At 37.0% G+C, this 26214-nt stretch overlaps 1 protein-coding gene, 1 long non-coding RNA gene and 2 pseudogenes across 4 annotated transcripts; 1 reads left to right on the forward strand and 3 right to left on the reverse strand.

Moving 5' to 3' along the window:
* Positions 1–715: 715 nt before the first annotated feature.
* LOC148918103 (protein disulfide isomerase pTAC5, chloroplastic-like) lies at positions 716–3855 on the reverse strand (annotated as a pseudogene).
* An 8203-nt stretch (positions 3856–12058) lies between these two features.
* LOC148918104 (protein disulfide isomerase pTAC5, chloroplastic-like) overlaps positions 12059–26214 on the reverse strand; it is a 101565-nt pseudogene continuing 87409 nt past the window's right edge.
* Positions 15662–18433, forward strand: LOC148918105 (uncharacterized). Its single transcript, XR_016126245.1, has 3 exons — positions 15662–16428; positions 17669–18147; positions 18244–18433. It is a non-coding gene; the product is annotated as an uncharacterized LOC148918105 (long non-coding RNA).
* On the reverse strand, positions 18678–20990 carry LOC103343952 (uncharacterized). 3 transcript variants are annotated; one of them, XM_089050843.1, is made up of 3 exons: positions 20693–20990; positions 19518–19831; positions 18678–19380 (listed from the first exon to the last, which is right to left on the reverse strand). In XM_089050843.1, the coding sequence occupies exons 2-3, from the start codon at positions 19734–19736 to the stop codon at positions 19267–19269; spliced, it is 333 nt and encodes a 110-aa protein (XP_088906969.1). In that variant the 5' UTR covers positions 19737–19831; positions 20693–20990; the 3' UTR covers positions 18678–19266. The 3 variants fall into 3 exon arrangements, with proteins under 3 accessions (XP_088906969.1, XP_088906968.1, XP_088906970.1); XM_089050842.1 differs by having other exon boundaries at positions 19518–19789; positions 20693–20989; XM_089050844.1 differs by lacking the exon at positions 20693–20990 and adding an exon at positions 20586–20674 and having other exon boundaries at positions 19518–19789.

Raw genomic sequence — 26214 nt, forward strand, 5'->3', positions numbered from 1 at the left:
TCTTTAAATAAACAATTTTGTCATATTATTTTAGGGTTTAGGGCTAAAATACCATTTTACCCAACTGGGCTAGAGTTATTTCTTCAAGCGATATTAGTGCTCAAAATGCTCGAATAGATTAATTTCTTTTTTATTTAATTTTTAAAGAATTCCTAGTGGGTTAATCTAAAGGTGTGAAATTTGTGTAAAAAATGTGTGTATATATATATATATAACAGTTAAATGTTAAATCTCTCGGTTTATTATTTGCATTAACACGTCCTATCAAGTAATGGTTAAATTAACTTATTACTTCATGCCGGATTCGGTTTTCATCTTTTTAAGGTAAAAATATTTACCCCAGCCAACAATCACAGAGAGATGGGAAACGAGCACAGTAACTCCAGGCCAAAAATTGTTTACCCTTGGCCTTGCTTTGCCTTCCATTACACGAGGAGATAGTGTGTATTCACAATTGGTCTGTTCAATTATTGATCAAGTATTAAATTTGCCGATTGGCAACTTCCCTTTTTATTTTTCTCTTTAATTTCCAAGTACAACGTCAAACTTGTTTTTTTATTTTTTAATTAATTTTTTTTTTATGTAGTACAAGCAATAGTCTAAAGGGGAGGAGGATTTCTCACACACACACACACACACAACTATGATGTCGTGGTTCGAGCATGAGACCTCTGGTTTGCAAGTCATTGCCCTTTTTCACTTAGCTAAACCCCGTTGACTTGTATAATAAACAGTAGATATACATATGATTTTCTGCATTTGTTTATAAATGCAAACTACCATTAAACACATGTACTAAAGCATAAAACTGCACATGTCTTTATGGGAAGATATTTTGATACCGAAGCTACTGTTGCCCTTTCACATACGTCGCAAATTGTAAACCCATGACCTTCACAACATGGACATTTTGCTCCCTCTTCCACCCTATCCAAGAACTGCTGTCATTTAACAAAATAATTAAAACTTCATCCTGGATGGATAATGCTCGAAAATGAGAATATTAATATCTCTATTTGAAACCTCTAACCTGTTCTTCAACATTTGGCTCGCCTGTTCCATCACATTCTGCAACAAAGAAATATAGATAAGCTATCAAGGGGACTGAGGATAGTTGAAACAAAATATGCAAAAGTACAAAAATGAAACTAATGCATATCATCATCAAAGCCATTGGTGTTCAACATTATATTTAAAAATCAGATCAAACAAAATAAATATAGAAATACAGAGTATGGGTGGATTTAGAGTACTTCTGCAAAAGTTTAGCGTAGCAAGGCAATGGTTTATAAACTTGAATATAGTGACTAGGACGGGAGACAGACAGGAGGTACCTGTGCACAATAAGCGACCCTCCCCTTGACAAGTAAGACACCTTGTTGTGGTATTCATCATCTTGCTTTCACCTACTTTTTTTTGGTTCCTGCTAAGCCTAGACGAATCTTCCCAGCGGTTCTCTCCAAGGAGAAAAACACGATGCTCAGATACCTCTACTTTTGTAACACCTTATTTCACAAGTGTTTGCTGGACCTCTGAAATTTCTGTTCCAGAAGTAACTGCAGCTGCATTTGTATCTTCCCAAACAATAGAACCCACGCAACAATTAGAAGAATTACGATGTTTCAGCATATGTAGTGGTTCGCTATAGCTTATACGAACATGATCAGGTTGCTAGCTCAAGGCCAACCAAGAGAAGAAAATTAGTTTACCAATATAATCAGCTTCATTTATTAGTATCCAAAATAAGTTACGGTGTGTTACCAGTTACCACAGCACATTACGTCACTGTCATATCACATTTATTTGCACGTTAAGTGATTGACTCATGAACTGGAACCAAGAAACCTGATGTAAAGTTATCAAAATAGAGTCGAGCTTCAGGTCCGTTTCTCAATTAAGTAACAGAGCTTCTTGGTTGGTACTTAGTACTGTTTGCTATAATTCTTTACAATCTGGTTGAAGAAAATGAAGGCTTAGTTCACTTCAAATTGAACCATCAAATGAGTTTTTGGCTCCTCTTGAGGAATGCAAGTAATGACTTACCAAACCATTATGTTCAGTTCCAAGTGAGGAATGATATATTGGTACTGAAACTTAAAACATCAACGGCTTCCACTTAATAAAGGCTAATGGTATGTCGTCAGAAGGCTATACCTTTTGTGTAGCAGTCATGAGTACTCCCTTTGTTATCCAGACCCTCAATTTGTGCACCGTATATAATTCTTCAAGAAGTTCTGCAGTCACTATGCCATCTTGAGGGGTGTCTAAGGAGGCCTGTCAAACAAGATATTACAAGTTGACTAACATATATATTTTGCGTTGTGAAATTTTTGTTCAACTTGATGATTCTGAAATTTTACTCTTCATGCATTATACATAGTAACATCTAATGATAATTGAAACTTACTTGCCAAGTCTTGACAGCAAGTTCGGTCCCGCTTGAGAAGCTGAAAAACTCCATGTCTTCCTCACCCGAGTAAAATCCTAGTTTTTGCAATGCTTCCTGTCAAATAACAGCAACATTATATTAGAACAAGTTGAAATCACAAATATTACATCCAAAAACGATGCGAAGACTAGAAAAGGAAATAACCACACAAACCCAGTTACAGAAAAAGAGAAGAAACAAAAGTTAACAACTTTCTATACTAAAGAGAAAGTTAATACCCCCTTGTAAGTTGTAAAAAACTCAGTATGTTGCTCAGTTTTCAATTTGCCAAATTTAAAAGTACCATTTTATAATTCAAAGACAACACTAAATCATAAACAAAACACAAGAAATGAATGATAGACTCCGAAAAATCAAAACTCGCATTTCAAAAGCAAGCAGACTGCATAGCTCGGACCTCTTCACCTTCCAACCCCTTCCTCAAAGCAGTTTTGCTCTTCTTCTTCTCCTTCACTTCCGGAACGGCAGACACCTCCTCAATCTCCTCCTGAATATTGTCCAATTCTACGGCTCTGGAACTCGACCTGCCTCCGTTATCAGAATTTTCTCGTCAAAATCTGCAACAAGCCGGCGATGTGGGGCTAGGCGGGCGCTAGGCGGCTAGCGGCTAGGCGGGCTAGGCGGGCGCTAAGGCGGCTAGGCGGGACTAGGCGGGCGGGCCGACTAGACGGGTTGGGTCTTTACGATGACAAACCTGGAGCTAGGAGGACGGGCACCAAACCAAGAAAACCAATCGGAGCTTTAGTTTGATAGAGAATCGAAATGGCTCTGACTGCGAGTGCAAGCTTTCGTGTTAACATTTAAAGAGTATAGCCGATCGGCTATACTATTAAAATATTCGAATATATTAATATTTAAAGAGTCTAGCCGTACGGCTACACTTTGAATGTATTCAGACAGTATAGCCGTCCGGCTATACCCTTGAAATACACATTGTGGGGTTATTTTCTGATCTCTGATCTGTAAGATTACAACGCATCTACTTGCATGTAGGGTTATTTTCTGTATTATAAAGTAGGGTTTTTATTTTTTATGCATAATATAGTGGGGTTAACATGAAAGAGTCAGGTGATTGTAAATGACACATGATCTCCATGTGAAAGGCATAGTGCAAAATCTGGAAGACCCCCACATAACATTGATTGATTGCGACTTCAAACAACTCAGTAGGCAAAGATACATATGTTGTCTGAAAAATAAGGTAGTGAATGATGGGTAGGGCATGAAGAAACAGGTTATCGCCACCATTAACCTCTGGACCTCAATGAATATGACTGAACAAGAGTGCGTTATGTCCACCCGACCGAAACATGGACGCTCACAAGCACATTTTTACCAACAGTTCTAAGTTCAAAGTGTTCAAGTCCAACAGGAGTGAAGTAAAAGTTGCAATGTACTTTTAACATCTCGATAAATGGATAGAAAAGTTGTGTGCGATATAATTTGAGATTCAAAGGGGTCGTTGGAGCATTTCAAAATTTTACAACTTGAATTTACAGTACAAGAGGTGGAGGAGGGTAAAGTAGAAACTTGTTGAGCTTTGTCATCGCTTGGGCCAGTACTTTGTATGCAGGTTATCAAGCTTCTCGGCATATTCAATCGGAGTTGCCTCATTGTCAAACACTTCATCCCATATATCTTAACAAGATCTGTTTGCAAGGTTATTGGATTAGTATAGGATATGAAACTAATGGAAAATATGAATCATAAACCCTATAAAAATGGGCAGGATGACTAAGAAATCAGGAACTGTGGAACGATTCAATCAAGACACAGTGCAAGCATTACCAGTCGCTGAGACTGATATACCACATTGATATAGGTATACTCTACCTTAAAAAACATTTGAAATCCAGGAATTCAACTGTAAGCTTTAGAAAATCTCAAGGAATTTAAAACAGAAGCAAGCATACCAGCGTTGTCTGAGGATGAAAGAAACACGATGAGTTTGTCAAATCCTGGAACCCGATGAAAGAAACACTCTCCCACTATTGTGCACAGTGGAAGCGGATTACACAAGATGACCAAATATGTAACATGTCAATCATCAAAAGCAAATATGCAAATATAGAACCAAAAATGTAATTAACTCTATTTTAAATTGGATTAATTTCAGTTACATTTTGGTATCGTAGAGTTGTACCGTTAACGCATGTTTGTCCATGAAATCATATATTTTTACATTAATAAGTATTGGTCACACTAGCTAGACTGAATCAAATTATCTAAATTGCTTTGTATGATTTGACAAATGAAGTAATGTATGAAACGATAAATCTTCACTCTTCCAATGATTGAAGAAAACACAACGAAAAGAAAAACGATTCGTATTCAGAAATTAATACTTCCATGATAATGCACTAAATATAATAGAATATTATTACTCAGATCAAAATTGATCTTCTTTATTAGTACTACAAGCAGAGAGCTGAAGTGTTCTTGAATTTGAGCAAGTTACAAGCTTATTCTTGATATCTTTTCAGCAGTAACAAGCACAAGTTCCATCTATACAATTATTGCAGCTAGGAGGATTGCAACCATAGCACTGGCTACTAGATTCACATTCTAGATGATAGACTTCCCGACGGGGAAGGGGACGAAACCTTCTTTGCATCTTCAAATTTCCCACTTTTAACTCCATCTCGCAAACCTAAATATATGTATATCCAACAATTAATTTGAAGATCGACGACAATATAGTATGCACATTACCAAGATATTTATAAAAGAGATGAGATGAGGATATGCTTACCATGTGCCACAACAAGGAGGAGAAGCAAGCACACTGTTATGGAGGAAGCCTTCACCATTTTTCTAAGTAGGAGTAATTGGTTTCTAGTTTAGTACTGTAATTCTCTTCTCTTAGATTAGTGGTGGTATTGTTTGTGAGTTTGCAGGGCAATATTTATAGGGGTTTTGTATTCATTATATTAAATTGTTTTTTTTTTCCTTCTTTGTCGAGCTGTTTTGTACACATTAAATTTTCCATTTTTATTGAAAAACTTTCCGTTTTTATTGAGACAACTTGGAAAATTTTCCGTTTTTATTGAACACATTTCTCTTGTATTAGAATAATTCAAATGCTATGAGTATTTGGTAATCAACAAATATTTTAATTGGTGCTTCCGTTGATGACATTAAATAATTTTACATCTTTCCTTTATTCCAATTTCAACTTTAGAAGACAAACACTTTGTTCTAAATATAACAAAATTTCTTGTTTAAAATTAAATTGTCAAATGTTAATGCGTATGTGAGGGAGCTATAATAACGTTACAGGTTCAAACGTTGACCATTAAAGCATTCAATATTAAATCTATATATTAGCAGATAATGGTGAAACATTCAAAATACCAGAAAATGCCATGTACATATGGTAAATTCACACTTTTTTATATTAAAAAAATTAAAATTAAAAACTAAATCATATAATAGGTCCTATTTTTATGGAACATAACTACCCATGTTATCTTTTTCTTAATTCTAAAAATAAAATAAAATAAAGAAAAAAGAAAACAATTGGCAAATGCGTGATTATGTTTTCATTTTTTTAATCCTGATAGAAAATGCTTATGAGTATTTGGACTGTAATTCATATAAGTAACATTTTATCAGGTGGGTTTGTGAACAAATATCGCTTGTCAAGTTTTCAATTGGTGCAAGGAAAAAAGAAATAGAAACTGTATTTAATTTCAAAATTGTAATCCGTGGAGAAGGCCCCTATTCATGATGACAAAATTATTTAAGATAATTAAATATAATTAAATAGTATTATTCAGTAATAATTTTACAAATCTTTCATTAAATAAATGTGAGAATATTTCAAAGTAGTAGCTATAGCTCTGTAAATAACAAACTGGTCCTTTCCTTCAAAATTATATGTTAACTTATAATAATAATGCTTATTCTAACTTCCAATCGATGCCTACTCTTTTCTTGCTGCAATTTCATACTCTACTTATTTTTGCGAATCGACTTTTGCTGCAGAGGAGATTGGTGTCAAGCCACACTTTGATCTTCGTGATTTGTCAGAGAGGAAGTTGCGAGAGAGAGCAGCTGTGGTTTAGGTGGGGTTGGAATGGTGGCTAAATATAACGTGAAATTGGGAAGGTGAAATTAAAAAAATAAAAAAATCCCATTTTCGGATTGAATTTAAAATTTCTTGTTGGGCTAAAATTAAATTGTACTCAAATTTGCAACTAATTTTTTCAGTTTTGTTGTGTAATGCGTCGGCCTAGGTGGCTAGGTGGTGTGAGGGAGCTATAATGAGAAAGCCCAATCCAATACGTCCAATGATTGAAGAAAACACAACGAAAAGAAAAACGCACAGGTTCTAAATGTAATAGAATAAACGTTGACCATTAACAGAGAGCATTCAATGAGCAAGTTAAATCTTGATATCTTTTCAGCAGTAACAAGCACAATATATAAAGCAAAATTGGCACTGGCTACTAGATTCACATAATGGTGAAACCTTCTTTGCATTCAAAATACCAGAATATATGCAACAATTAATTTGGTTAAGTATGCACATTACAAGATATATAAAAGAGATATGAGGATATGCTTAATTGAACTGTTATGGAGGAATTATTAATTAAATAGAGGATTAGTGGTGGTATTGTTTGTGAGTTTGCAGGCAAATATGGTATTCATTATATTAAATTCTGTTTTGTACACTTTTTTCCATTTTTATTAAAAGACAACTTGGAAAATTTTCCGTTTTTATTGAAACACTTGTATAATCACATATAATAAGGTCCTATCAACAACAAATTTTATGGAACATAACTCAACCCATTAAATAATTTTACAAATCTTTCTGTTATATGTTAACTTATTTTTTTCTTCAACTTATTTTTCGAATAGAAGACAAACAAAATATAAAATAAAATTAAATTGTACCAAATGTGTTAAAGGGAGCTATAAAACGTTGCACAGCTTCAAACGTTGCATTAACTAGCATTCAATATTAAATATAGTATTATGGATCCATCATGATTATGTTCTATCATTTTTTTAATGTTTTGGCTAGGAAAAATATAAATTTATACTTATAGAAAATGCATTACACAAATTATATTATTTTCATAAAAACATCATTACATAGGGTAGCGGTTATGATAAATCCAAGAAAATTAAAGACTGTAATGCTACCACTTGTATTTGACCATGTATCATCTTGTAACATTTCTCTGGCAAAATTCTTCAGGTGGGTTTGTGAACATTATCACTCAAGGAGGAGGCAGGCCATCGCTTGTCAAGTTGTCAATACCAGCACCAAAGAGGGAGGAGGCTGTGAAGCCTAGGTTTTGGGTCATTTGGTACTTGGTGTCTTCTGCGTCTGATTCCATCAGTACAACGAAAAACGAAATAGAAATCCGTATTTAATCTGCAAATTTGTAATCCGTAATGGAGAAATAATTTTCTAGAATTTTTAAATAATTGAAACTATTTTTAAAATAATTTTAAAATTCACAAAATTATTTAAGATAATTAAATATAATTAAATAGTATTTATTCAGTAATTTCTACCAAATTAATTAAAACATTTAAATACTAATTCTTCATTAAATAAATAAAAGTAATTGAAACATAATATATTCAAAGAGTATAGCCGCGCGGATATACCATTAACTATTTAGTATTCTACACAGTTAAATAGTCTAGCCGGTCGGCTAAGCTCCATAAATAATATTTTAACCGTATAGCCGCACGGCTATACTTAAAAAAGAATATTTAGAACTTTTTTTAAGTATATAATATCTTAACCGTATAGCCGCGCGGCTATACCACAAAAAAGAATACTTCAAAGTATAGCCGGCCGGCTATACCCTGTAAATAACAAACTGGTCCTTTCCGTCAAAATTATGTTAAAACCTTAAAAAAGACATTTAAAATTAATTTAAAAAAATCTGTAAATAATTATGAAGATTTAAACTCAAATAATAATAATGCTAAAATGATTAAAACCCACACAACCTCAACCTCCACTCTTCCAATGGTCTCGATTCCTGTAGGAAAAAAGAAGGTTCTTAGTCAAATTGATGCCTACTCTTTTCTTGCTGCAATTTTTCTTCTCTTTTTTGTCTTGGTTTTTCTCATACTCTATCCTTCATCTCTCTCGCCTCTCTAATCCATTGGCCTGAATGTCGTCGACTTTTGCTGCAGCAAGGATGATCAATTGGTGTCAGAGCCATCAAGGTTACGGTGACCGGCTCTAAAGATCTTCGTGATTTGTCAGAGAGGAAGTTGCGAGAGAGAGTGGCTGTAGTTTAGGTGGGGTTGGAATGGTGGCTAGGGTGGTGAGGGTGGCTATGGGTTTGGGTTTGGAGTGGTGGTGGTGATGGTGGCTGGGTTTGGGAGGTGGTTGAGGTGTAGCGTGAAATTGGGGAAGGTGAAATTAAAACAAAAAAAAAAAAAAAAAACAAATCCCATTTTCAGATTGAATTTAAAATTTATAATCAATTACAGTTTTTTTTAATTAATTTTAAATATTTTATATTTTATATTTTTAAGAGAATGGACTACATTGGCTAAATTATACAAACATAAGGACCAAATTGGCCAAATTGATAACACAGAGACTAAATTGGCCAATAGGATAAAACACATGGACCATTTTAACATTTAAGCCATACGTATCATATAGTGCAACTTATGGCAATATGAAATACTTGATTTTCAGTTCTCATGTTCATATTGCTCTGAGTAAATTATCATACACCCCCAGAATTAGGACCCCAATCGAACTCAATTCCCCAAACCAAAAAGTCATCCAATTTAATATCCAAATTAAATAAAACGGCCAATTTATCCATTGTCATTAAGTTTTTTGAATTTCATTCGATTTTTCGTTAACTATAAGGGTAAACTTGTAATTTCGAGTAAAATAAATAATCAAAGAAAAAGAAAATAGATAATAAACAATAAGAAAAATAGAATAACATTTATAAAAATGGTTGAAAATCCTATTGCTTTTGAGCTCAATTGGGTTAATGTGATTTTACAAGTCTGAAAAGGAGTGGCAAAAGTTGCAGAATTAGGCTCCGTTTGGGATTGCTTTTTTGCCAAAAACCTGCTTCACTTTAAAGTTAAGCAGTTTAAGGTGTTTCGCAAAAATAAAATATCCCGATTATTTTAAAAGCAATGGCCTTTGGATAGCAACTTTTAAAAGCAAGCTATGGGTTGCTTTTCAAAGTCTGCTTTCAAAAGAAGCAGAGTTGAACCCTTAATGAATTTTTTAAATTCCCAAAAATACCATCATTCATTTTAAAAAATGACACCACCTCCACTTCCACATCCGACTCCACCACTTGCACCACCACATTCACTACCCCCACAACCACCGCCACTGCCACCACCACCACCACCACCACCACCTCCTCCAAAACCTCCACATCCACCACCATCTCCACAACCAACACCAACACCAACACCACCACCACCACCATGCTGCCACTGTCATCACCACCACCACCTCCACAACCGCCATCCCCGCCACCACCACTAGAATTGAAAAAAATCACAAAACTAGAAATTGCAAGAAAAAGCATGATGCTAGATTGGCCCAAGAGATTTGACATTATTAATGGAATTGTTCAGGGCTCCTCTATCTTCATCATGTAGGTCTTTTAAGTGTGCAGCATAACCCGGCAGATAGGCCGAGCATGCCAGTTGCAGTTGTAATGTTGAGTGGTGAAAGGTCATTGCCTCAACCTCACAAACCTGGTTTTTATAGTGAAAGGGATCTCAATGAACTGGAAGTCGATCCTTCTTCTAAAGCATTTTCAGCTAATGAAGTCACAGTCCTTTTATACTAATGGAGGCTTGATAAACGATATTTCATGTTGGTGTGTTAATCTAGTGCTTTTGAAGTCAGTTTGAAAAGTTAAATATAATTAAGAGATTCTCAACCCATGCGTTAGCAAATGCACCCTCTAATTTTTTATTTTATTTTATTTCTTTGGAGTTGAGGTGGAGTTCACACTACAAAAACACAGATGCTGACAAAAGAACTAATATAAAAGCTTAAATGAATTAGATTTTTCACTTGAGGTGGTGAAATATTTATTTATTTATTTTTTCTGTTCTTTGGTGGGTTTGTTTTGTGTTCCTATGCAAGAGGAGGAGGAGACAACTCTTATTATTATTATTATTATTATTTTTTTTTTTTCTCTCAACAAACACGAGGGCACGATCAACTGTCAAAATCTATAATAGAAATGCAATATCCAAAGAATGAAAAGCAGTCCAACCAAGAAGAACCATTAATGGATGAATATTGAATGCATAAAGATTTATCGAGCTTCAAAGAAGAAGAACCAAACCAATCAATCTATTGCTTAACCAGACCGGAAATAAATAGTCAGAATTTGAGATTGGGGCCTAAAAACTGAACCTTGTTATTGGCAAGACCATAGAAACTCCATGATAGGATAGCTTCATCATTTTTTTTTCCACTAAAGACAGACACCAAGTCAGCAAATTTTGTATTTTTTTCTTATGTGCCATGTCGTCAATGCAAACAGAGAAGAGAATAAGGCGGAGTTGGCAGAGGGAGAATTGTCGTCGATGTCGTTGGTGTGGTGAGGTGAACATGTCGTTTGGGAGAGAGCCAAGAGAGAAGAGAATAAAGGGGGAAATAGGGAGAGAAATGGAATTAGATGAATTAAGAGTCTCATGATCTCTTCTTCTATGGACCTGACTTGTGCTTCACTGCATGAGCTTCCCAATCTCAATCTCAAATTTGCAGCTACATTTTTTCAACTTTGGGTTTCAGAATTTCAGTCAATCGTAGTGTTCGAAAAATCGGCCTAGGTGGGCCGCTAGGTGGCTAGGCTGTCACTAGGTGGGCACTTGGACTCGGAAGACATAAGGCTCTGCCTCGGCATACATTGAGAAAGCCAAATCCAATGGAATCAACGCAGCAGCCGAAACCCAAAAATAAAAAAATAAAAAATAAAAATCGAAGCTTGAGTTGAGAGAGAGGCTCAAGACAGAGTCTTTGAAGCTTGGAAGCGCTTATAGAGAAGCGAAATGGCTGTGAATGCGAGTGCAAGCTTTGTGTTTGTTTATCTGTCCCTTCATTTCACTCGTGCACCACATTCCTTTGCGAGTGCAAGCTTCGTGTTCGTGAGGAATATATTTAAAGTGTATAGGCTATACTCTTAAAATATATTCGAATAGTTTAGAGGATGTATAGCCGTGTGGCTGTAGTTTTAAAATATGCGAATATATTTGAAAAGTATAGCCGGCCTACTCTTTAAATAAACAATTTTGTCATATTATTTTTGGCAGAGGGAGGAATTGTCGTCGATGTTTGCTTCCCAATCTCAAGCTCAAATTCGAAGGTACATTTTTTCAATTTCGGGTTTCAAACTTTCAGTCCATCGCAGTGTTCGAAAAATTGTCCTAGGTGGGCCGTTAGGCGGCTAGGCCATGCCAAAAACAGTTTTCCAAGTACAACGTCAACTTGTTTTTTTATTTTTTTATTAATTTTTTTTATTTTTTATAGTACAAGCAATAGTCTAAAGGGGAGGGGATTTCTCACACACACACACACACACAACCAACTATGATGTCATGGTTCTAGCATGAGACCTCTGGTTTGCAAGTCATTACCCTTTTTCATTGAGCTAAACCCCGTTGACTTGTATAATAAACAGTAGATATACATATGATTTTCTGCATTTGTTTATAAATGCAAACTACCATTAAACACATGTACTAAAGCATAAAACTGCACATGTCTTTATGGGAACATATTTTGATACCTAAGCTACTGTTGCCCCTTCACATACGTCGCAAATTGTAAACCCATGACCTTCACAACATGGACATTTTGCTCCCTCTTCCACCCTATCCAAGAACTGCTGTCATTTAACAAAATAATTAAAACTTCATCTTGGATGGATAATGCTCGAAAATGAGAATATTAATATCTCTATTTGAAACCTCTAACCTGTTCTTCAACATTTGGCTCGCCTGTTCCATCACATTCTGCAACAAAGAAATACAGATAAGCTACCAAGGGGACTGAGGATAGTTGAAACAAAATATGCTAAAGTACAAAAATGAAACTAATGCATATCATCATCAAAGCCATTGGTGTTCAACATTATATTTAAAAATCGGATCAAACAAAATAAATATACAAATACAGAGTATGGGTGGATTTAGAGTACTTCTGCAAAAGTTTAGCGTAGCAAGGCAATGGTTTATAAACTTGAATATAGTGACTAAGACGGGAGACAGACAGGAGGTACCTGTGCACAATAAGTGACCCTCCCCTCGACAAGTAAGACACCTTATTGTGGTATTCATCATCTTGCTTTCACCTACTTTTTTTTGGTTCCTGCTAAGCCTAGACGAATCTTCCCAGCAGTTCTCTCCAAGGAGAAAAACACGATACTCAGATACCTCTACTTTTGTAACACCTTCTTTCACAAGTGTTTGCTGGACCTCTGAAATTTCTGTTCCAGAAGTAACTGCAGCTGCATTTGTATCTTCCCAAACAACAGAACCCACGCAACCATTAGAAGAATTACGATGTTTCAACATATGTAGTGGTTCGCTATAGCTTATACGAACATGATCAGGTTGCTAGCTCAAGGCCAACCAAGAGAAGAAAATCGGTTTACCAATATAATCAGCTTCATTTATTAGTATCCAAAATAAGTTACGGTGTGTTACCAGTTTCCACAGCACATTACGTCACTGTCATATCGTATTTATTTGCACGTTAAGTGATTGACTCATGAACTGGAACCAAGAAACTGATGTCTGGGTTATCAAAATAGAGTCGGAGCTTCAGGTACATTCTCAATTAAGTAACAAAGCTTCTTGGTTGGTACTTAGTACTGTTTGCTCTAATTCTTTACAATCTGGTTGAAGAAAATGAAGGCTTAGTTCACTTCAAATTGAACCATCAAATGAGTTTTTGGCTCCTCTTGAGGAATGCAAGTAATGACTTAACAAACCATTATGTTCAGTTCCAAGTGAGGAATGATATATTGGTACTGAAACTTAAAACATCAACGGCTTCCACTTAATAAAGGCTAATGGTATGTCGTCAGAAGGCTATACCTTTTGTGTAGCAGTCAGAGTACTCCCTTTGTTATCCAGACCCTCAATTTGTGCCATCTGTATATAATTCTTCAGAAGTTCTGCAGTCACTATGCCATCTTGAGGGGTGTCTAAGGAGGCCTGTCAAACAAGATATTACAAGTTGACTAACATATATATTTTGCGTTGTGAAATTTTTGTTCAACTTGATGATTCTGAAATTTTACTCTTCATGCATTATACATAGTAACATCTAATGATAATTGAAACTTACTTGCCAAGTCTTGACAGACGTTCGGTCCCGCTTGAGAAGTGGAAAACTCCATGTCTTCCTCACCCGAGTAAAATCCTAGTTTTTGCAATGCTTCCTGTCAAATAACAGCAACATTATATTAGAACAAGTTGAAATCACAAATATTACATCCAAAAACGAAGCGAACACTAGAAAAGGAAATAACCACACAAACCCGATTATGAAAAAGAAAAGAAACAAAGTTAACAACTTTCTATACTAAAAGAAAGTTAATACCCCTTGTAAGTTGTAAAACTCAGATGCTGCTCAGTTTTCAATTTGCCAAATTTAAAAGTACCATTTTATAATTCAAAGACAACACTAAATCATAAACAAAACACAAGAAATGAATGATAGATTCCGAAAAATAAAACTCGCATTTCAAAAGCAAGCAGACACTGCATAGCTCGGACCTTTTCACCTTCCAACCCCTTCCTCAAAGCATTTATGCTCTTCTTCTTCTCCTTCACTTGAACGGCGACACCTCCTCAATCTCCTCCTGAATATTGTCCAATTCTATGGCTCGAACTCGACCCGCCTCCGATATCGAATCTTCTCCATCAAAATCTGCAACAAGCCGGCGATGTGGGGCTAGGCGGGCGCTAAGCGGGCAGGGGCTAGGTGGGGCTAGCGGGCGCTAAGGCGGCTAGGCGGTGGCGGGCCGACTAGACGGGTTGGGTCTTTACGATGCCAAACCCGGAGGACGGAAGCGGCGAATCGAAGAAAACCAATCTGAGCTTTAGTTTGATAGAGAATCGAAATGGCTCTGATTGCGAGTGCAAGCTTCGTGCTAATATTTAAAGAGTATAGCCGAGCGGCTATACTATTAAAATATTCGAATATATTAATATTTACATATTCTAGCCGTACTGCTACACTTTTAAAATATTCGAATGTATTCAGACAGTATAGCCGTGCGGCTATACCCTTGAAATACACATTGTGGGGTTATTTTCTGATCTCTGATCTGTAAGATTACAACACATCTACTTGCATGTAGGGTTATTTTCTGTATTATAAAGTAGGGTTTTTATTTTTGATGCATAATATAGTGGGGTTAACATGAAAGAGTCAGGTGATTGTAAATGACACATGATCTCCATGTGAAAAGCATAGTGCAAAATCTGGAAGACCCCAACATAACATTGATTGATTGCGACTTCAAACAACTCAGTAGGCAAAGATATACATATGTTGTCTGAAAAATAAGGTAGTGAATGATAGGTAGGGCATGAAGAAACAGGTTATCGCCACCACTAACCTCTGGACCTCAATGAATATGACTGAACAAGAGTACGCTATGTCCACCAGACCGAAACATGGATGCTCACAAGCACATTCTTACCTACAGTTCTAAGTTCAAAGTATTCAAGTCCAACAGGAGTGAAGTAAAAGTTGCAATGTACTTTTAACATCTCCATAAATGGATAGAAAAGTTTTCCGTGATATAGTTTGAGATTCAAAGGGGTCGTTGGAGCATTTCAAAATTTTACAACTTGAATTTACAGTACAAGAGGTGGAGGAGGGTAAAGTAGAAACTTGTTGAGCTTTGTCATCGCTTGGGCCAGTACTTTGTTTGCAGGTTATCAAGCTTCTCGGTTTCATAATTGCATATTTAAACCCATATAAAAAGAGTACAGCCATGCGGTTATACTCCATTTTCCAATTTTTTTCCTGAAATTAATAGTATAGCCGGGCGGCTATACGGGTTAAATATAAAATATAAAAATAGTATGGCCACGCCTTTATGCTCCGGTTTTTTTTTCAAGTTAATAGTCTAGCCGAACGGCTATACTTTTCAAATACGAAAATTAGGTCAGATATGGATTTTCTCTTCCCAGCGTCGCCTTCTCCTTCCTCTCTCTGTCTCGATCTCTCTCTCCATCTCTCCGTCTTTCTTCCTAACAAGCAGCGGATCCTGCGCACTTCCATCACCCTTCGTCAACGCCTCGACGGCAAAACGCCCGCCCAGACCCTCCTAGAGCCGCCTAGAGCCGCCTAGGGCTGCCTAGACCTTCCTTGAGTGCCTAGAGCCACCAAGGGCCGGCTAGGCCCGCCTAGATCAGCCTAGGGACGCCTAGAGCCGCCTAGACCTTCCTAGGGCCGCCTAGAACCGCCTAGGCCACCTAGAGCCGCCTAGGCCGCCTAGAGCCGCCTAGAGCCGCCTAGGCCGCCCAGACGCCGCATCCTCGAAGGGTACCTCTTGGTGTACCGGAACTGACTTAAGTTGGTTCGAAATTGAAAGATAATGAGCTTTTGGTTGGCGTGGAATTAGGGTTACACTGTTTTCACAGTCATGTGGCAGGTCACTAGTGAATCAACCTTCCTAGTCTGATGATCTTGTACTGAAATACTAACTAATAGGGTGCATGCAACCTTAGGCCATTTCACTTGATTTTGTTCCATCTCCTGCATTTAAACATGTTTTTGCTTCTGCACTTTTTATCTTTGAAGTTGCTGAATCACTTGCTATGGAACCAGACCTTATTTGCTGAATTACACTGCAAGATATGGTAAAAACGATCCAACAAGTCCAAGGAAACCAATCTGCTTTCCCAATGATCCTTTTGCACTGTCGTTGATACAAAAATGAACAAGGAGAACCGATCGTGCGGCTGAAGTAAGCTTGCTCATCTACACTGCTCCGCTGCTCTAAGGCATTTGCACTGTTTTGTTTTTGGTTTTTCTGTTGATTTTATGTTTTGGGCCTCCATTTCTTAGTTTCTTTTTGGCATGATCAAATCTCAAACCAGTTGGTAGGAGATCAACTTTTATAACAGTTCTCTGTTTTTATCCATTTGGGCAGTTTTATGAGTTCATATGCTTTAGTACCATTCGTTTCTAAGGCTTGTCTAAGCTTATAAATAGGTCTTTCTAAGGCTTTTCAGGCATATTATACGCCTGTCGTCCTTCTCTATCCTCTTTGCACAAAGAGTTACAAGCAAGCAAATAAGTTGTTGATTTTCTTTTCACTCTTCTGTCTTTGCATGTTGGTGGTTAACATTTGCATGAAACCTATGGTTAACTAAAACGGACACCTTGCAACTCAAACCCTTGTCATGTCACACAAATTCTTACTTCAATTTCTAAATACATCAAATGTAGTTTTGTTTCTAAAGTGGCAGTTTGCAAGGTTATAAAAGCTTTTTGATGCCTTGCATTACAGCTCCTCCTACTTTTCACACCAGATTAATCCACACTCACGCGTACGTGTGACAAAATTACATGTTCTAGTGATCTATTATCTTCTCTCTCTCTTTACCTATCAAATTTCTCTCCTCTTACTTGATCTATGAAGTTCATCATCCATTCCAAAGAATAAACTCATCCATGTAATTATGGATCAGTCTTCTTGAAGTCATCAATGGCGTTCACCAAAACTAAGGTGAAACTCCTAGTCCATGTAAAAAAGCCACAAAATTCCGTTTGCTGAAGGGAGCATAGACCTGTTAGTTGGCTTTTTCACTGTCTTTTGCCTCTAAACTAGTAAGCCTGAAGATACAATACAACTAATATGAAAAAGCAAATACAAAACAAAACGAATTGTAAATCCGGCTGTTGGTTTAGTTAATGGATGCCAACTAGTGGAAATAAATACATATTTTTTCACTCATCCGTAGAATATATTACCTATGTATAGGTAATGACAGATTTGTATATGTAGAGTTGTTTTCTGATCGACTGATGATGCAGAGTCCAAGGTGACCCTCCACCTTCTGGATCCATTCACCATTGCCTTTTTGAATAATTTTGAATTTGGGATAACTTCTTTTGTGAAGCTTAAAATAGGTCTTTGAATGCTTAAGCACATGCTCCTTCTTTTCTGTCCTTAATATCCCCTCAATGGCTACCACCAACAGGGCTAGCACGAGTTTGAAGCTTCTGGTTGACACAAAAAGCCACAAAGTTCTGTTTGCTGAAGCTGAAGCAAGCAAGGAAGTTGTTGATTTCCTTTTCAGTTTTCTGTCTTTGCATGTTGCAACTGTTATACTAGGCTCCTCTCAACTGATGGTATGGTTGGTTGCTTAGGCAACCTTTACGAAAGTGCCGAAACTCTTAGTGTCGACTCATACTTGCCACTCAATCTTAAGGACACCCTGCTCAAACCCAAAAAACAACAATTTCTGCGGCCAATATCCTTCAATTGCCATTGCCGACCAACAATGACTCGAGCAATATTAAGGCTGGCTATGTCAAGGGTGGTGTTATTTACATGATAATGGATAATTTGGAAGTGAAGCCAATGACCACCGAATCAAATGTTGCAGTGCTTCAAAAGTTCAACGTGAAGGGGATTGATGCACTTCAAGTTAAGGAGGTTGATCTTGGCATGCAAGAGGTTTCATGTCCTATATATTTCTCTAACTCTTATCAGAGGCTTGTTGATCTATTTAGATAGCTAAATGTCTTACGTGTATATTTCTCTCTCTTGTAGGGTTTGAAGTTGGTGAAGGCATCACTGGAGTCAAATACCGCTCTTACCAATGTCTTCCTTGGAAAGAAACAGCACAAACTTTTCAACTTTGGTCCTCTAGAGACATTGAGCTTTTGGGGTTTCATTTTGGTTTGTGGATTGGGATTTCTATTCTATTACAGTCCTTACTAATGAGATTCGTATTCTATGATGAGATTCGTAATAAGAAGGCCTAAACACTTGTGCTTCGTGAAATGAGATTTGTATTCTATGATGTCAATTTGGAGGTTTTCCTTATTTTGGATTTATGTAATGACTATTTCGGATCATTTCCCTTTGGATGAAGAAATTGTTTGCTTAATTTGATTGGTTAGCCTTCACCCCCAAGGTACGAGAATGAATATCCTGCAACATCTCGTAAGCCCATGAATAAAAATATGAAATGTCATGCTAGGTTATGTCATAAAGATAATTGAATAATCTATCCCAAAAAAGAAGAGGATTTCCCCCAAAATGACAATTGAAAAACGTATAATTTGGATAAGGTCCATCCAAATGACCATTGAAAAACGTTTCAATTTCTCAAAGTAGTGGGTCTACAAATAAATAGGTCCTTAATAATCTTGTTTCTTACTCACTCTTCCTCAATGGCCCCCTCCAAATCCAAACCCAAAACCAAATCAGTCTCTGCTTCTCCAGTTAGTGTGAAGCTCCTCATTGACAAAAAGCATAAAAAAGTTCTCTTCGCCGAAGCTGGCAAGGATTTTGTTGACTTTCTCTTCACCCTTTTGTCTCTACCCGTCAGCATTGTGATCGGGCTCCTCTCTAAGAAGCTGCCAATGCCAATTGGTGGTGCCCATCAACTTCTTCCTGCTTGACCAATGGTGAATCAAACGGTAAAAAGTTGTACACGTGTCGGTCGTGTCAGCCGTCAAGCTACTTCTACTCTGGCGAGGTATGCTATGTGGCTGACCTATCCAAATAAGTTGTTGATTTTCTTTTCTCTGCCAGAATAGGATGTAGCAGATTATAGCCGACTAAATATCAAGGCTGATAAACCTCAGGAAGTTGAAGACCAACACTTGCAGCCGATTTTCCAAGTACTTTTTTCATCTCATCTGATCTATCCACAGCAATGTTGTAAGAGAACAACAGGTCCTGCACATCCATTATACAAAGTTAGATGCTTGATGGAGATTAAAAAGAAAACCAACATAATGGAACATGACAGGGACCTTACAATTTGCAAAAATAAAAAAACTTTGATCAGACAGAGCAATGAATTACATCCGTACCTGGTGATGGTGCACACTGTTAAGAAGAAAAGTGTAGTTATGGGCAAGCTTAATCTTCTGCTGAATGGAAGATGGATCTGACAGTTTGCAGTTGTTCCTGAATTCTTCAGTTACGTATTCTTTGAAATGCCTCGCCCTGTCTTCTTTGGCAACGTGTTTCTTGACAGCCCTGAGAAGGTGGCGGTACACCTTAGCAACTTGCAAAGCTTCAGCACTCATTTTCAACCTTTATGTCAGAGCTTCTTCTAAATTTGTTCTATTTCTCCACCACCCTGCCTCAGGAATTGAAGGTTTGATGCACGATCAGAAGCAAACTCCATGACAAAAACATATATTTGAGAAACTTATTCATAAGGGAAAGACGGTAAAAATTGAACAAAGCTAATAAAAAAGTATAAATTCAACAAGAATATCTCTTATAGATCTACATAAGGTACAAAAAAGAACAAAATACAAAACTAGTAGAAACATTAAGCTGCTGTCAATATAACAGAAGCAACAGGCAGGCCAAATACAACTACTGGCACGTTAAAAAGGATTTGATTAGGAAAGAGGGGTTTTGGGTGAAAAGGAAATGAGCATGAAACTTGGCCATAATTTAACAGTTAAAGCAACGTGAATCATGAAAAATAAAAATGAGTGGCACCACAACTTCACTTAAGCTGATAGAACAAGAGCTTTTAGCTGGCAAGTTTCAGTCATTTCCATCAAAGTGCCTTGTATTGTCTATATAGCAAGGTTTACGGTGGATAAAGACAAAAGAGACGAGAGGTACAGCCAGTACTAACTGAATGGCTGCATAATTTCAGAGCAAAAAACCCAAAATGCTGCTGCCGCTACCAATTGATAACAGAGCAGCAATACAAACAAAGCCCCATCAAATACCAACTGCTACCTGTGTCCATGAAAAGGGCTCTACGTATTCTAGGCTAATGGCTAAACCAAATTAAGAAAGGGCGCAAACCAAGCTGCTACTACTATCTACCATAAGCTTTCACCATTCTATAGCAAGTTCTTTCAGGAATTATCACATATGGGTGGTCTGCAATATACCAATATCACACTAACCTCATCCAGCCAAAAGCGTAAATGCAGAAAGTTTACAAAAAGACCACATTCAATTGGGAAAAGTGTGAAACAAAAACTCGGAACGAAAAACCCAAAAACCCACTAACCTGTGGAGGAAGCCAGTAAGGATTTGAAAGACTGTAGAGGATCTCTGGTTGTTGCAGGGTCAAAATGTACTTACTTTTTGGGCTTGCTATAAGCGGGTCCTGAATAAACAGATAAACCCATATAAATATTGCCCGTTTTATTCAACCCACGCGAATGGGCCGGGCAAACGGGTACAGGCAGAGACTCCTATATGCAACCCGGATTTGTTTTGTGTTTTTTTCAGTTTGAGTTCACCATCTTTGTTTACTTTGAACAGAAACTGAAACCATGTCGCGGGAGAGAACCAAAAGAGGCGCAAGAGGTACGCAAGCTGAGCTCGAGATTTAGCAATGATTACCTTAGTGACACTGACCAGTACATGCCTGAGGCTGATGTGCACGCCCTTTTGCACTCAAGTTCGAATTTACCTCCTCAATAATTATCACATAACCAAACAATAAAGTTAAAATAGACTTATTTTTCAGTACAAGATGTCATGGACGTTGGAACCTGAGACCGTGGTCTGCAAGTTAAGATCTTTTTCTACTATGCTAGAAGCTGAGACATTTTATTTGTTATGGAATAAACCCTAATCCACCAAAATAATTTTCCCTAGCATTTTCTTAATAACAAGTTGAGCTCGAGATTTAGCAATGATCACTCCCCTCAATGGTCCAATTTGGATCTTATTGGTTCATCAAATTTTAATTAAGAAAAACGTTGGATCGGGATCCAAATTGATGGCTATGATATTTGCATGACTTGTCGTTGAGATGATGTATTTATTACTCTTATTTTTAGCCATATATACTCCATTATGTTATTGATGATAATGCTTAATCTCCTACAATCCTTTCCTTGTTTGTAAAATTTTGATGGATCTCATTTAAGGCTTAATCTCCTACTATCCTTTTCTAACTTTGGCAAAAAATAAAGGGATATTCATTGAAATGTCACCTGAACTTATATCTTAGTTTCAATTTGTCACCTGAATTTTTCAAAATCCATGATTTGTCACCTCAATTTAACATCATCCAATTTTCCAACTATTTTCAAGGGTATTTTAGTCTTTCTATTTTCAAGAGTATTTTTAAAATGGAAAAATCATTATAAAAAAATTATGAAAAGACCCTTGAAAATTATAAAAATTATATATCTTTTCACATTTAATCCCCATCCATTTTTACATTTAAGCTTTATTTTTTTAATAATAATTTTTTCCATTTTAAAATATCCTTGAAAATGAAAAGACTAAAATACCCTTGAAAATAGATGGAAAATCAGATGATGTTAAACTCAGGTGACAAATCATGGATTTTGAAAAATTCAGGTGACATTTCACTTAAATTATTTTTTCAGGTGACAAATTGAAACTAAGGTATAAGTTCATATGACATTTCAACAAATATCCCAAAAATAAAATAAACGATCAAACTGGCTATATTTAAAACACGTGACACCTTGCTGCAACTCAAATTACCTTCCGAACTCTTAAACCTCTTCCCTTCTCTCCTCATATCTGAATTCATGAGACACACCCAATAGTTGTGATGGCATTGGCAGCCCAGCCTAAGAACTTGCAGATTGAGAATGTTGTTTTGAACCTTCCTAGGAACATTCGGTGCAACAAGTGTAGGAATACCATGGCCAAAGACACCAAGATCAATTCTCGCAAAGAAAAATCCCCGGCAACTTGGTACGTACTTGGGTTGTTATAATAATCTCGTTTGGGTTTTGAAGCTTTAATTGCCCAGTTCAGTATCTCGTTCTTGCTTTCTCTTTCTTCTAGTTCTAGGGTTTGTTTATTTTTGTTAATGTTGGATGCTCATGCTCACTCGCTCTAGTTTCTGAAAGCTTTGGTGTTCTCTATTTTCTTTCTTGTTTACAGGAGTATTTGGGGATTAAAAACACCAGAGTTCACTTCAGTTGTACCCAGTGCTCGGCTGGGATCGTCTTGAGGACAAACCCACAATTGTCACGCGTTCTTTGTGAGTCCGATGCTACACTATTTTGTGGTGATCAACTTCCCGGATGTCTTCCGTATGGGCTTGAGGAGGTATATAGGTCCAATTTTACGAATATATAATGAATGCAGGACAAGAGTTGTTACCTCTTAATTCCAGTCCACAAGACCAAGTGTTTAGCCACCTAAGCAAACAGTATGTCCACAAATTTTAATGTAATTACAATTGCTGCCACTACGTAGAAACACGGAAAGTACATACAGATCGACAAATCGCAGAATTTACATTTGCTCAAAATGTCATGCTCTTTCCAAGCAAATTTCCTCTGATTTCTTGGTTCTTTAATGGAGAGATTTGTGGGTTTCTATGTGTGATTCACTATTATAGTAGCAAATTTCCTCTGCCACTAAACGTCAGTTGCTGGTCCTGTTCTACTGGTAAATTGTATGATTAAGGTTCCTACTTTTTATTACCCTTAGGGCATGTTTACGTATCAGTAATGGGTATGGAAGGAAAATGAATATGATTTCCATTCCTGACTTCTCCTGTGTTTACTTGCAATCAGAAATGAAAAAAATAAGTGGGCCCCACCTCAAAATCCGTAATCACATTCCCTCAAAACTAGGAATCAGATCAACTAGGGGGGAGTAGTCGAATTGACTAGTTCCTGCAAATTTAACTGCATTGAAGGCAGAAATAGTATGCCGGCATATTTACCTTGGAGGCATATTTTCTCTGCCTGAATAGGATGTTGTAGATTATACCCAACTAATTCTCAAGGCTGCTACAAAAGTTCAATGTGAAGGGGATTGATGCACTTCAAGTTAAGGAGGTTTCATATCCTATATATTTCTCTAACTCTTATCAATGGCTTGTTGATAGAGCTAAATGTCTTGCTTGTATATTTCTCTCTCTCTTGTAGGGTTTGAAGTTGGTGAAGGCATCGATCATTGGAGTCAAATACCGCTCTTACCAATGTCTTCCTTGGAAAGAAACAGCAAAAACTTTTCAACTTTGGTCCTCTAGAGACATTGAGCTTTTGGGGTTTCATTTTGGTTTGTGTATTGGGATTTCTATTCTATTACTCTGGATCATGTAAACTTTGGTCCATTGATTCTTTTGGTTTCATTCATTATATCTCAAGAAAACTCATCCGCCATCTCAACAATCATTCAACTTTATCGTTGATCCAAAACAAATAAGGAGGCCAATTTTGTACTGAGGGAGGTTGAAGAAATCAAGCTCATCTATATATACTGATTCAAAACATCTGAAGAAACTGATGAATTGTCCAAGCCCATCCTGCTGATTAACACAAGGGGTCATCTGAGTGCAGCCGTTTCTCTACAATTGCATTTTAACTCTAATTTCACAACATATCAAATGATGGAGCTACCGAGTATATTTTAGAATTGAACTCAAACAATTTGGCCTGGTTTGTGTAAATTCATATTAAATGAGTGTTTCTTAAATTGTTTTTAAAATTAATAGTATATCCACGAGGTTTTTTTTAAAATTTTATTCCAATTAATAGTACAGCCGCCGCGGCTATACTATTTAAATATGATATATCAAAGGATAGTATGGCCGGGCAGCGATAATCCATTTTTTAAAAAAATTATTCCTATGAATAGTATAGCCGGTCGGCTATACTGGTTAAATATAATATCTAAAGATAGTATGGCCACGCCTTTATACTCCGTGTTTTTTCCCTTTTAAAAAAAAAAAAAATTAATAGTCTAGCCGCGCGGCTATACCTTTCAAATATAAAAATTAGGTCGGATATCTTCTTCTCCCCAGCGCCTTCTCCTTCCTCTCTCTGTCTCTGTCTCTGTCTCCCTCTCCGTCTTTCTTCCGAACAAGCAGCGGATCCTGCGAACTTCAACCGCCCTTCCTCCAGGCCTCAAAGGAAAACGCCGGCCCAGACCCTCCTAGAGCCGCCTAGGGCTACCTAGACCTTCCTTGAGTGCCAAGAGCCGCCTAGGGCCGCCTAGACCTTCCTTGAGTGCCTAGAGCCGCCTATGACCGCCTAGATTCGACTAGGGACGCCTAGAGCCGCCTAGACCCTCCTAGGGCCGCCTAGAACCGCCTAGAGCCGCCTAGAGACGCCTAGGCCGCCTAGAGCCGCCTAGGCGGGCGCCCAGACGCCGCCTAGCTCCCTGGTGCCTACCCCTGGATGCCACATCCTGGAAGGGTACCTCTTGGTGTACCGGAACTGACTTAAGTTGGTTCGAAACTGAAAGATAATGAGCTTTTGTTTTCAGTCATGTGGCAGGTCACTAGTGAATCAACCTTCCTAGTCTGATGATCTTGTACTGAAATACTAACTAATAGGGTGCATGCAACCTTAGGCCATTTCACTTGATTTTGTTCCATCTCCTGCATTTAAACATGTTTTTGCTTCTGCACTTTTTATCTTTGAAGTTGCTGAATCACTTGCTATGGAACCAGACCTTATTTGCTATTATTTTGGGCCACCTGCAGTAGGGTGCCCCTTGAAAAGTCTATTAATGTCTCCATTTATATTAAAAATCCCCAATTAGAAGTGAATTTTGATTGGATGGTAGTGTCTGATACTGCTAGCAAATCATCAAAACCGAAACCAAGTAATATAGAAAGAGCTGAGGTAAATGAATTGAGAAATGCTAACGTTGTCTTGGAAAAGTTTCCATTTGAAAATGCTTCATAATATTTTCCTTGATGTCATCTTTCCTCAGTAAATTAAAAAAAAAAGATAGAGTTTTCAAATAAGGATTTTGAATAGCTGGGTCCATATTAATTCCAATCAGGATTGTTGACCTTTATTTTCCTTGACAAGTCTTTACTTTGCTGTGTTCTTCAAATCCTGACATAATGTGTTTTGGACTTTACTGTGTACAGGAGGAGGATGATGCTGGTCTCTAACTGCCTTGTTGCTAATCAACTGGTTGTACAGTGCTGTAACACCCTGGTAACTCTTAATCAGATTTTTCTTGTATATTCACTAATACAAGAACCAATTCCTGAATGCCTTTTCAGGCCAAGCAATTTATATTAAACATTCTATTCTTAATGCTCTCTCTCTCTCTCTCTCTCTCTCTCTCTCTCTCTCATAATGTACGCGGGCTTAGATTCAAATTGAGCACTCTCATCTAATTCAGGGAGAATATTTGATTAATCAGTTTTGTCTGGTTTAGGATGCGTGAATGGATTTGATCAATACAATTTATAATTAAATTGAGCTATTAAGATCCATGTTTAGTCAGTCCAAGATCATAATCCCAGTCATATGAATGAAATAAATCTTATAAACCAGCTAGCTTTTCTCGTCTATACGGATTATCACTTGTGAAATAAGGAATTCTCATCTTCAAAAGCAGCCTTATAATGATCTATTAATCATGTAATTATTGAAGATAAATCCTGAAACAGAGGATGATAATTAATGAGATAAAAACAGCAATCCTAGTTGTATATACTATCCATCAACCAGCATTCATGACCAATTCACTTCAGGCTTTTCTAATAAAATTATCGATCAGTCTTCTTGACGGCATCAATGGCAATCACCAAAATTAAGTACATGTAAAAAGGACACA

Source organism: Prunus mume, linkage group LG4 (genome assembly GCF_029339155.1).
Source record: "Prunus mume cultivar Tortuosa linkage group LG4, ASM2933915v1, whole genome shotgun sequence".
In the NCBI taxonomy this organism is placed as follows: Eukaryota; Viridiplantae; Streptophyta; class Magnoliopsida; order Rosales; family Rosaceae; genus Prunus; species Prunus mume.

What these genes read in the sequence shown, in the direction of transcription:
- LOC103343952 (XM_089050843.1), bottom strand. Translation starts at nt 19,736, where the DNA reads ATGAGTGCTGAAGCTTTGCAAGTTGCTAAGGTGTACCGCCACCTTCTC. An exon ending in ACAGTGTGCACCATCACCAG is followed by an intron (nt 19,381 to 19,517) that starts GTACGGATGTAA and finishes ATGGATGTGCAG; the next exon opens with GACCTGTTGTTCTCTTACAA.